The sequence below is a fragment of the Pteropus alecto genome, unplaced genomic scaffold (assembly GCF_000325575.1).
Source record: "Pteropus alecto unplaced genomic scaffold, ASM32557v1 scaffold172, whole genome shotgun sequence".
NCBI classification, from domain to species: Eukaryota; Metazoa; Chordata; class Mammalia; order Chiroptera; family Pteropodidae; genus Pteropus; species Pteropus alecto.
The window spans coordinates 248,423-261,691 of NW_006431924.1; the positions used below are offsets into that span (position 1 = coordinate 248,423).

General features: G+C 33.2%; 1 protein-coding gene across 1 annotated transcript in view; it reads left to right on the plus strand.

Moving 5' to 3' along the window:
* The first annotated feature begins 5,989 nt into the window (after positions 1-5,989).
* Positions 5,990-13,269, plus strand: part of CLEC12A (C-type lectin domain family 12 member A) — a 7,821-nt gene continuing 541 nt past the window's right edge. Inside the window, exons 1-5 of the mRNA XM_006906846.2 lie at positions 5,990-6,179; positions 8,360-8,458; positions 8,759-8,947; positions 9,839-9,990; positions 11,321-11,424. Of these exons, the coding sequence (XP_006906908.1) occupies positions 6,086-6,179; positions 8,360-8,458; positions 8,759-8,947; positions 9,839-9,990; positions 11,321-11,424 (638 nt within the window). The 5' untranslated portion in view covers positions 5,990-6,085. The remainder of the gene's footprint in view (positions 6,180-8,359; positions 8,459-8,758; positions 8,948-9,838; positions 9,991-11,320; positions 11,425-13,269) is intronic.

A 13,269-nucleotide genomic window follows, 5' to 3' on the forward strand; every position in this document is an offset into this window, starting at 1 on the left:
TGTTAGTGAGAATGCAAAATGCTGCAGTTGCTATGAAAAACAGTATGGTATTTCCTAAAAAAATTATACATTGCGTTATTACATGATCTAGCAAATCTATTTCTGAGGATATACCCTCAAAAAATTGAAAGCAAGGTTTTGAAGAAATATTTGTAAACTAATGTTTATAATAGCACTATTCACAATAGCCAAGAGGTGAAAGCAGCCCAAGTATCCATTGATTAACAAATGGAGAAACAAAATGTGGTATGTACATATAAGGGAATATTTTCAGACTTAGAAAGAAAAAAATTCTGACCTGCGTTACAACATGGATGAAACTCGAGGACATTATGTTAAGTAAAATAAGTCACAAAAGTAAATACATACATAAATACATAAATACTGAATGATTCCACTTATATAAGGTACCTAGATGAGTCAAATTCATAGAGACAGAAAGGAGAATGGTGGTTGGCAGGGTTTGAGGGGAGGAGAAGTGCGAAGTTGTTATTTAGTAGGTATAGAGTTTCAGTTGTATAGCATGCAAAGAGTTCTGGAGATTGGATGCACAACACTGTGAAAGTACTTAACACTACTGAACTGTGCACTTAAAAATGATTAAGATGAGAAATTTTATAATAGGGGTATTTTACTATAATTTTTAAAAAATGTGTCCAAGAGGACTCTAGGCAATGAAAGCCTAATAATGAGGATCTATAGTATCACAAAAGCAGAGGAGAAACCAGCTCAAGAGAAGTCTGTCTACCAACAGGAAGTTAGTAGCAGTCAGATAAAGTGAAAAACTTAACAAATCAGCAGCACACGTCAGCACACATCTGTGCTTGTCTGTCGCCAGCTTTCTCTTGCTCATGTTTGGTCAGAAACAGCTACTGGTAAATAGAGGATTTGATGAGTCCAAGGGGAAATGAGGAAGCAAACAGAACATCCCATCTTCTGAATGCTTCCAGGTCTGAAATCGTCCAGGCCAGAGGAGGGAAGACGTTTTAAACTGAAGTTTCAGTTTGGATAGAAGAGCTTGGAGTTTTGATATTTTGCTAGACATAATAATTTCTGAAACAAGACTGTTCTTATTACTGAAAGGGACCACAAAAGCTATGGAACTGACCCCAACCTATTCAGGTCTGGAGAAATATAAGTCTCAGAGTGAGTTTAATGGAATGAAAGAATAAAGTTAACTTTTGTGTGCACATCAAAGCTATGGTCTTTTTAAAACACCAGATTTACCTTTTCTATCCTCTGATGCCTATCTATGCATTCTTCTCAACCTCATGAATGTGGCTGGCAGTTGTGGCTTAATGGTTTTTTCCTTGACCATAAACTTGGTATTATCAGTTCCTGTTAAGTGGGAAGGAAGGCAGGTAGAACCTTAAGAAATACTTCAGTCACACAAATTACTTTTTAAATAAATGCAATGTTTTCTGGAATCTCAAGGCTATGTTAAAGTTTTCTCTTGTTTATTTTATTAACTGTTTCATAAGAAAATGTTTCCCTCTGATTCTTCAGCATGTATTGCTTCTTTTTAAACCTTTAAATCATGACATATGCCTAGACTTTTCTCCCCCGTTTGCTCAGATTTTTCCAGTATTGGTTTTTGAGGTGAGTTACTGCAGAATGAGTATGGAATGTTTTAGACCCAAAGTAGAAAATGAAAAAAAGTTTGTATTATTGATAGCTATATTTTATGAAATTTGGAATCCAACTGCATTGAAGCACAGTAACCAAGAATATGGAAGATAATGGCCAACAGAGCCTGTTCTGTCTAGTGTACTATGATCTGAAGATGGTCTGGGTTCGAAATGATCGCCTGCCATCATTCTCATGATCCGTCTCACTTCCAGTGACTGCTGCACTAAGCTAGTGGGTACTTGGTTCCTCATCAAATCTCAGTGGCCTTGAGAAATAAGGAAAGGAAGAGATGGTGACTACCAGACCAAGCATTCTGATGTATAAGTACATAGGCTTCTGTTTTGTATTTCATTTCACTTGTTGTGGCAGCCTGGATTTAGAAGTTTGTGCTATGAAGTTTCTTTCACTAAAAACTGACTTTATCAAAATCTCAGTAGCTATGGTTATGCTTCATTCAGTAAACTTTCTATGACTTGTGAAGGCCAGAACCTGACATAACAACTTGCTATTCCATAAATAAGCACAGTGAATTTTCTGTTGCCTTTCAGTCATTTGGAAAATATTAATTGGGCTTTAATACTGAGAATAAGTAGAGCTGGGTTTAGCAGAGGACTCCTAGAAGCCAGTGTAAATACTGTCACAGAGTTTTCCTGTCTTTCCCCTTGGAAGACAGAGACATTTCTATTTCACTTCCAGCTGTAATGAGCCTTTGGCCTGAGAGAGAGAATTTGTTGCTTTGCCCCTCAGTGGCTTCATTCTTTTGCTCTGTAGGGGAGAAATTCCCTGTTAGGACTTTGTGTCTTTTGTACAATGGTTGTTGTTCACCTCCCCCAAGCCTTCATTATAAGGAAACTGTCTAGTCTCCTAATTCGCTCTTAAACTTTCAAGCCTCCTGTGAGGTCTGTCTGTAAAGTGCCTTCAAACGGGTATGATTCACTGTTGTGTCAGTGGCTCTAAGGAGTTCCACACTCACACACAAACCCACACTCTGCCTTTAGCAACCTATTACAAATTTTAGCTGAATTCTTTACAACAGCTTATTTGACTTGAATATTTACCTTTCCTCGGATAAGCGAGATTTTGTGCTCTGTCTCTCCTTGCAGATGCCTGTCTTTCCTTAGTTCTCAGTTTAGTTGATTACTCTGTGACCTCAGATCTCTGATGGGTTTAAGAAAAGTTATGAATTTGAAAATTATCCAGCTTTACTTTGTTGTTGCAAAAGCAAGACTGACATCCTTTCCGGCTTTCTACATGCTGTGTGGAACAGTGTCTTCCCCTCCAGTGGCTGTCTGCTCCAGTGATCCAGCCATGCAGCCCTTATACATTGAAGTGTTTGCTCAGCTGGATTGGGATAAATGTCAGCCACATCTTGGAGTCAAGACTAGAATGACAGGAGAGAATCAACTCATCCAATACTAATTTGCTTCCCAGTTAGCTCCTGTAAGTTTCCAAAGTAACTGGCTACAGTTGAATGCTCGAATAGTCAATCTGGATACAAGCGATAGGTCCTGACACATCCTACAGTCTGTGGTGAAAATGCTGAGTCATCAAAATAGAGAAGATGCAAGATTTTCCCATATTATAATGTCGTGATCAAAATGCTTAAAATCGGGCCCTTAATCATGGCAGCAGGGAAGCTGTTGATTCCCTAGCCATGAATTTAAAACAACCATGTGCAGCATTGGAATTCCTACTTGGTGTCTGACATCCAGACATGCTGGATTATTAACATTATTAATAATATTATGATGATATTATTATTATTATATCACATGCTCCAGAGTGTGTTAGGTGAGAGGACAGCTAAGCAACTGCTATTACTTCTGCATGTGTGATATAGTCTCTTAGTAAATGTCCCAAAAAAACTGGTGTGGATATACTTATTATTTGACCATTAACTTTTATATATGCTTAGTAGGTTTTATACAATGAACAATAAGGAGATCTCTAGTTCCAGCCACAGACTTGTGGCTTGTATTACATGAAAATTACAAAAAGATCATTATAAAAGTTAGACAAAATTCATAAAACTGAGAGGACAAAACTTGAGAGACTCCAAACCGAGATACTAACTAGATTATTTATATTTCTATTATATTTCTATTACCTTTTAAAGAGAAGAATCACTGCTTATATTTTCTCTTTAGAATATAGAGATTTAGCAAGTAGAGATAGAAAGAAAGGCAGGAAGGAGAGAAAGAAAGAGAGAAGAATCATATGTACAAGAGCACCATAAGATATAATATAAAAAGTAAAAGTCTTCCTCTCCCATCTCTCTTTGTTCTTCTGCTAAAAATAAATTTTAAATTATTATAGAATAGTTTCTTCCAAAAAAGAGAAAAACATTGTATCAATGTCAACTTTCTTATTAATATTTCTTTTCTATTGATTAGTAAAATTTCTCTGTAAATTTATAAGATTAGCTCTTCATCCTTTACGATATATATGAAATATATATAATTTTATTCAGTTTGCCATGGATATTTTTATTGTATTTTGTCATATAAATGAATCTAACTTTTATATTGTCAATTGTGTTAATCTTTTAAATGGCTTTTCTTGTCTTGTTTCAAAAGGTCTTTCCCATTCAAAGACAATAATAAATAAATCCACCAATGTGCATTTTCTTCTAAAATGTTAATGTTTTTGGGTGGCTCCATAGTGTAGTGGAGGGTGGGGGAGAATTAAAAAGAGGCAAAAATGTTCATGTTTCCATTCTTTACATACAAATCTATATACAAGGGTTGGAAAGGCTAGTCTATTCCCACCATAGGAAGTATATTGCCTGTGGATATATATTTGAACTAGGCAACCAGGAAGCTTGGTTGAGCTTCAACTCTACCACTTATCAACTGTATGATGTTGGATCAGGACTTAAACTCTTTATAGCACACTTCCCCATCTGTAAAATAAAGGTGATAAAAATAGTACCTAGTTCAAAGAGTTGTAATGATGAAACCAGAATTAATAAAGTACTTAGGAAGAGATAATAATTACATGTTTTGCATATATTTTCCTTTAAATGTTGCTGGCAATATGTTCATAGTTAGATGTTTAGATAAATTTCAATAGCTTTTTTCATGTACCAGGTTAAAAAAATCTATTAGTATTTTAATTAAGTTGACATTAAATATTTAGATAAATTTAGGAGAAGCAATTTTTCTTTATAATATTGATGCTTATAATCCAAAAGCACGTTTTCTTATTTTTAATTTTCTTCTTTCTTTCAAGAACTTTAAAGTTTTCTTCATTTTGATTGTGCATATTTGTCATTTGTTTGCATATGTGATTCCTCCCTTTGTTTCAGTGCTTAGCTGTTCTTGTAAAAGGAACCTATTATTTTACTTAATTTTTTTATTAAATATTTTAAAAAATCTTTACATATTCTCTTTGCTAAAAAATAAATAAATAAATAACAGCTATCCATTTTATGGTATTTATATGTGGCAATACCAATAAGAATTTCAAAGTACGGTTTACTAATGAAAATTAGAAAGAACTTACTCAAAAATAATTATTCCCCAACCCTCATCTCCACCTTGCGTATTCGATCAAGAAAAGAACAAACTCCTGCCTCCTAAGTATGCTGCGTCAGACTTATCAGACACTTAATCTGAATAGCTCTGCTGACTCATTTCTCCCTCCTTTCAGTAGTTTAGCTGAGAGCTGACTCAAATTGATTGAGCCAGTCTGCAGAAAAACAGCAAGGCTGAACTTAGCTCTCCTGCAAAGTTATTTCTGCGGCATTTGGTATCCCAACCTTGGCCATCTGTATGCATAACCCCTAGCATGGTTGCTGGGTCCCAGATCCCTTAATCTATTTCTTATTACTAGAGAAATCAGGTATTCCCTAGTTCCTCTTAGGCTAACTATACAATGTAACAAGGTGGCAAGGTGGAGTTTGCACTCTCCCTTTCTCTGAGAGTGTTCTCTGTGTATGTGCAGTCTCCTGGCTAAGGCAAACCTCCTCTGTCACAATCTTTGCCATGAAATGTGCAGAACATCTGTGCCAGGCCATTTCAATAGACTAGTAATTGTTTGAGGGTTGTATACTTTTTATTATTTCTCTGCTTGAAAGTTTTTCTCCAATTAATTGTTATTTCTGCATCATGTTGCTCTAGTAATTTGTCTCCCCTTGTACAATACTTATCATATCCAAATACAATTTTAAAAACTACACTATAATTGTCACATATAGAGAAATGAGAATAAAGGAAAGAGGAAGAATGCTCCCTCTTGCAACAGCCCTCTGTGGTTGCGTGAGGTCACAGTAGACCAGCAGCTCATTTGCAGACATATGGGTGGTTGGTACAGTGAGTTTCAAAACAGAAGTTTAAGCTTATAAGTTTAAGCTTCAGTTTATAAACTGAAATATCCACTCCTGTTTAAATTCAACTCTGTTTACCATCATTCTTTTTTTTCCCCCCTTTGTAGTTATTTCCTTTCATAGCCATCAATGTCTGACGAAGTCACTTATGCAGATCTAAAATTCCAGGACTGCTCCAGTAAGATAAAAAGTATACAGGAATTTGACCAGGTTGAGATAAAAGGTAAGATTTTGAACTATGGATGTTTTTTTGTAAGATGGTAAAAGTAAAGTACAGGAAGTGGTAGAAGTATAAAAGTAGAAGCCCTGTAATCTTAGATATTAGTGAACTGACAGTGAATTTCCATTTGAAGTTTTGCTTAAGTCTCCCATTTTTACCAAAACTGTCCATATAAAATGATTATAAAGCTTTTTTTTAAGGCACTGGTCAATGTATTGAACACAGCCTTTTACAAATTTTCTAGTTTTAATATCACACTGAAGGTAATTAAGATAGGATAGAATTTTTATATGCGTGGATTGGAAAATGTTTTTTTTTTTTCCCCCTGTGAAAAGAAACCATGGAACAAGGAACATATGTTGTCCAGGAAAGTCATGGTTTTGTATGTTTTTTGTAATAAAGAAATGCTTGTGTGTGTGTGTGTGTGTGTAAAAGAGAGAGACAGAGACAGAGAGACAAAGAGACAGAAAGATAGACAGACAGAGATACTGTTAAAGGATCTCATTTGATTTTCTACTAAGTCAAGCATATACTACCCTAATATTTCTCCTATTTCTTTTGGAGATTTTTATCCAACTCACTAAAAAAACAGAAGCAGTTAAGTTGAACTTCCAATACTATGTTGAATAAAAGTGGTGAGAGTGGCCTTTAAAATCTTGTTCATGATTTTAGAGAAAAAGCTTTCAGCTTAAAATCTCTAAAATCTTGTTCCTGATTTTAGAGAAAAAGCTTTCAGCTTTTCACCATTGAGTATGATATTAGCTATTGGTTTGTCACATATGGTTTATATTAGGCTGAGGTACATTCTCACTATACCCACTTCATTGAGAAGTTTTTTTTTTTATCATAAATCGATGTTGAATTTTGTAATATGCTTTTTCCTCATTGATTGAGGTGATCATATGATTTTTATTTTTTATTTTGTTTATGTGGTATGTCACTTTATCTGATGTGTAGAAGTTGAACCATTCTTGCATCCCTGGAATTGATCCAATTTATAGTGGTATATGACCCTTTTAATGTATTGCTGAATTTAGTTTGCTAATATTTTATTGAATATTTTTGCATCTATGTTCATCAGGAATACTGGCCTGTAATTTTCTTTTCTTTTAGTGTCTTTGTCGGGTTTGTGTATCAGGGTAATGTTGGCCTCTTAAAATGAATTTGTAAATGTTTCCTCCTCTTCTATTTTTTTGGAAGAGTTTGAGAAGGATTGGTGTTTATTCTTTGAATGTTTGGTAGGATTTACCAGTAAAGTTGTCTGATCTTGGACTTTTGTTTGTTGGGAGATATTTTGAATATTCACTCAATCTCCGTAGTAATAATCAGTCTGTTCATATTTTCTATTTAATTATAATTAAGTCTTGGTAGGTTTTATGCTTCTAGTAATTTGTTCATTTTTCTACATTGTCCAATTTGTTTGCATATAATTGTTTGTAGTAGACTTATGATCTTTTGTATTTCTGTGATACCACTTGTAATATCTCTTCTTTCATTTCTGATTTTATTTTTAAGTAAAATAACTTATAATATAAAGTTCATAATTCCTATTTTTTAATAAGGAAATTATCTATTTTGGGATTTATTTGTTTAATAAAAAGAAAGCGTTCAACAGAAGTTTGTTACTAAAAAACATGACAAATTCTAAGGAGGAAATAGGATAGAGTTGGCCTAAGATCTGGCTGACAAAAGAATACCCAGAGATATTTATTACAAGGAGACTGCCTATCATTTATGTCCCACAGTCATGATTTTCTGGGGAAAACATAAATAACTAAAATTATTTTCTTCGACATTCACAATTGTCTACTTGAGGAAGGAATACACAGATTGACCTCTCTGTTAACTGCCAGCTATTCAATTTCTCCAATTTTTACAGAAAATATATGTTGTATTCAGATTGATTGGTTTACTCTTTTATCTTTTCTAAACTCCATATTTGCCTTTGTTTAGTAAATGACCTACTAAATAACAGCTTCTCCTTGAACAAAATGTTTTCGACCTATTCTTAACATATTCTTTAAAAAGGTATTTTAAAATATCCTTGAGTTTCCAGCAAAGCACATTACTTTACTGGGGACATGTTAGGAAGGGGAAAAAAACTGAAATGAATGAATGATTAAATGATTCAAATGAAAATGTATATCATATCCAGGCCTCTTTGCTAATTTTGCTTTCCACAGCACCTCCTGCTCCTCCCCATGTATGGCATCGAAGAACCTTGGCTCTTACTCTTCTGTGCCTTCTGCAGCTGATTGGACTGGGAGTCTTAGGAAGCATATGTATGTATTACCCATGTTTTGATTGAAAAGGAAAACACCTAGAATTGTATGAGTTTTATAAAAAAGTTTACTGTGAATTGAAGCTTTGAAATGATTATAGGTGATATATAAACACGAAGGGGGCTTATAACTAGATCCTTACAGTATGGTAATTAATCTCTTTCTCACATTCTTTTGAATGACTGCTTCCCTAGAACTTTAATATTCTTAAATACTATTTCTGCAAAAAGAAGATGATGGTTGCATTGAGGGATTAAAATACTTTTTATCATTTCATTTTTTTTTTTTTTTGACCTGGAGTTCACTTAACTTCAAAGACAGAAATGGAAAAAATTAAAAAACTGCATAATTTCAAAGAAGAACTTCAGAGGAATGTTTCTCTACTACTGATGGATAATATGAATAGTTCCAAGAAGATCAGGAATCTCTCTATCACACTGCAAGAAATAGCCACAAAATTATGTTATGAGCTCTATAGAACAAAACCAGGTAATCCTATTTTCCTCTCTAAGTTATTTGCTAGACAATGAACTAAACCTACAAGTCATTTGAGAATTAGTCTTTCAGAAGTCATTACTTGGGGGAAAGAATTAAATGTGGTTGACAAAAGACTCAATATTTCTATGCAGTTAGAAGACAAACAGAAAAAGTAATAATAACTTAGGCCCCCAAGTTATAGAAGATGACAGTTACTTAATAAAACATTAAATGATATACAGTTTATTTAATCTGACATTCACTAGGTTATTTTGGGTGCTAAGGTCAATAGAAGATAGGGAGGAAAGAATATCTCTTTATAGATAACCTCATTTCTCAATTTCAGTGAGTGTTTAATGAGAATCAAGAGAAAAGGAATAAAGCTAGGCCTGACCCTTGGAATTAGGATGAATCAGCTTTTTAATATCACTAACAGTTTTTATAACTATTATAATTAAAATATGTTCTTTGTGCTTTTGCAAAATCTTCCAAATATTCAACAAGTAAGAGAACTAGAAATGCTCTAGCTGAAAAAAGCAGAATTGATGTATGTTTGTTGGGTTGATTCTCATGACACAATTTTTCCTGTGATTAGCTTTTATCATCATGTAGTAATACAAAAAAAATGACAAAGGGAGAGAAGAAAATTATTATGCAGGGCTCCTGAGGTAGGAAAATATACTGGAATCCAAGCGTTTAATTCGAAGCGTGTTGTTTAAATTATGTTTTGGACACATTGTGGTGGTTTATAGGGGCCTGAAACACAGATTCATTCTCTTCACCTTTGACACAAATAGAAGAAAAACAAATAAATTTGTTTAATTTAACATAGAGGACAATGGGAATAATAAGAATAATGAAGATTATCAACATACACCAAGTAAAACTACTTTCTTCTTCCAGAGCACAAATGTAAACCTTGTCCAAAGAACTGGACGTGGCATAAGGACCGCTGTTATATACTAGTTAAAAATTATGACACATGGCAAAACAGTGGCTTGCTATGTTCTGCTTACAATGCCAGCCTGTTGAAGATTAAGAACAAAAGTATATTGGTAAGGTCTTGTAGATCTCTGTTTGTGAGGAAGGAAGCCATTTTCCCCATCATATTAATCCAGACATAATTCTGGCCTATTCTAGTTGTGGTATGAGGTGACTGAGACTTAGTACATTTATCTCAGGGTAGCACAGCTAAGGTAGCATTTATAAAACTTTAGCTTAGGACCTTAGCTTTAGTGGAATCTCCGAGTCTGGGCTGGTGAGTAGATAAAGGGCACCCAGAATTTTTAGGTCTGTGAGCATTTCCAAACTGGAACTTTAGGATTCACTTTCAGAACACAATTTCTGAGCATTTATCTAAAAACAGAAGATCTGGAAATTACTCCCAAGGGTTACCAATTTCATAAAATCTACATTGGAGGAGATTCTTTGTTTCTGTCACTTTACATTTTTTTTTAACTAAGAAAAAAAGCCAACATATACTAGTAAAGAAGAAACTTTGCATAAAATATACATTAAAAAGTAGAATTAAATGAGGTGGCAAAAGCAAGTGCCTAGCAGATATACTGCACTGAGTTCCTAGGTCCAAGAAAAAGTGAGTTCTCTGGAAGATTTATTTATGTAAATAAATTTATGTATTTATTTCCTTTTTTTTTTTTTAATGTCTAAATAGTATCTCCATATTTTTCTTTTTACTCAGCATTTCTGGTCTCTCAGTAATCACATATTTATTTTAAGCAAAAAAAAAAAAAAAAAAATCATTTCCCCAAATGTCTCAGCTTCCCAATTCTAAGCATCTTTGTCCTCCTTTATTAGAAGAGAAAGAAATCAATCCATAGCTTTTCCTCATCTGATCCATTTCTCAAATGATCCATTCATAGTTATTTACTCAAAAAATACCTGGAATATAAGGAAAAAAACTTACTATAGCTACAAAAATCTGGACTGGTTTTAAATTCTGTTCTATAATCACTTCTCTAATCTGACTTTGCTACATTTCTCTCCTACTCTTTCTTTTTTCATAAACATGTGTTTACAGTAATTAACCATCTCTTTGTCCCCAGACTGAATATTTACTGCTCAATATTTGAAACCTGAAATTCGTGAACTTCATTGACCCTAAGTTAAGGTTATGCATGAACCAGTAGATTCTGCTTTATGTGAGACAGTAACTGATGTATAAATACTAGAGGAAATCTTGTAGTAAAAAACCCAACGAAACAAACAAAAAAGAACACTTTGTCTCAATTTTCTTTAATGACATCGAAAAGTAATAGTATAATGTTAAAAATGTTACCTTGAGAGTAATTTGTGAGAAATTATGTTGTGAGGTAATATACAGACATGGAGACAATTATTTTAACAAACCATCTCTATTTCTTGTAGGAATTTGTAACATCTCAAAAGTTATATGACATTTGGCTGGGATTATCTCCTGCAAAAAAGTACACAGAATACAATTTGGATGAGACAATTATTTCCTCTGACTGGTAAGTCTTTAGTTTTATTGAATTTTTATAGTTGGCCTAAGTAAAAGCATTTTCTTCAGGAGCATTGTAGATTACAATTAAAACTGGCTTCAACTGAAATTGTATTCCTAAAGAATTCTTTTCTATAAGGCTTCTTCAATGTATCCAATATCACAAAAAGTTGCCACAAATGTCTTCTCATGATCTTGACAAGTCACTAACTTATAGTAGCCAAATAATGGAGAATTTCTTTAAATAGTGCTTTTATCTAAGAGAATATAGAAGCCAACAGTTGCACATGAAATGAGGCTAAATTCTGGGATTCAAAGATGAATGAAAGATTGACTCTGCCCATTGTTATTTAACCATTAATTGTATGATCAGACTAATTTTTAAAAATCTACAGATAAAAAGAATAGAATATGATAATGCTTCAGTAAAAACAACCCAAAATAAATTTTAGCTTTCAAATTTGTGTTATAACTGATATTTGAAATGGCTGTTTTTCAATGGAAAATTTAGAGATAGAGTAGAAGAGCTTTTCTGGTAAAGAGAATAAAATGAACTTGGCCATAGTATAGTGCACATATGGTATATATAAAATATTTTGTTGTGTTATATTTTAAAATGTGTTTATAAATATACCATTTTAAGTGTATTCATATGTTTTATTTGTTCTGCTTATAATGAGGAAAAAAAGACATATAAAAATAATGCTAAAATTTCATCTATATTTTATAATCCCTTAAATTTGAGAAGAGACGGGATTAGACTAAAGAAAGAAACCAGAGTCTTAACCTGTCGAATATTGTTGCAAACACATGAATTCATACATATGTTGGTTGAGGACACATCAAGCAGAAGTAAACACATGGCAAAGGTGTTGGGGTGCTCCCACACTGAATCTGAACCCTGAAATTTCTGCATATTCAACACATTGGCCAGACATCAGATAAACACTTTCATTGTTCTTTTGTTGTTGTTGTTGTTTTGGTTTGTTTTGGTTGCTTTTTCCTTTAGATAGAAATAGTAGGTGTAAGAATATGGGTCAGAAAGACAAGGCAGCTCTGTCTTTGGCAATTTGCAATGATAGGACATAACGGGAGATGAGAAATGTATAAATGGAGGAACAAACGAATATATACATTTAAAGATCTCATTTAGAGTAAAGGATTAGAGGTAAAGGTAGAGGGTGTATCAGGGGAGAGTATAGGTGGAATTTTGTTTTGAAAAAGTAGAATTTCCATGTGTTTTTTTATATTGTTAAAGGAAAGGAAACAGATATTTCCAATCATCAAGAAATAATACTGAAATAAAAATTATATAATAATATATGTATATATAACATATACATATATAGTTTATAATAATATGTGTATGTATACATGATTCTCTTTTGTTTTTTATTCTCATTGTTTTAGGGGGCTTGTTTCTGGAAAAGGGCTCTGATAAATAACATCTGTATCATGTTACCTAAAACAGAAATTTTCACTTTTGAAAATTTAATTGAACTTATTTATTGATTAATGATCATTTTGTATTAACCTAAGTATTGGTGCTACATTTTTTCCAAGAGATAATATTTTCAACTTACACATTTGTCCTAATGCATAATCCCTGATCACTAATTTTGTATTAGGGGCTGGTAATTATTCAGAACTTCAGAGTAAACTCTCTAAAAAATGACTAGAGCAATATGTCGCTTGGAGATGATGTCGAGCTTAAAATATCATACATTAGTTAATTCTTCATTTTGGTGATTATGAAAGGCATTTGAGGAGGACGGTGTCAAAGATTTATTACTGAGCCAGTTGGATTAAGAACCTGATGGAATTGCACCATTCTAAATCATATCAGGTATTAGGG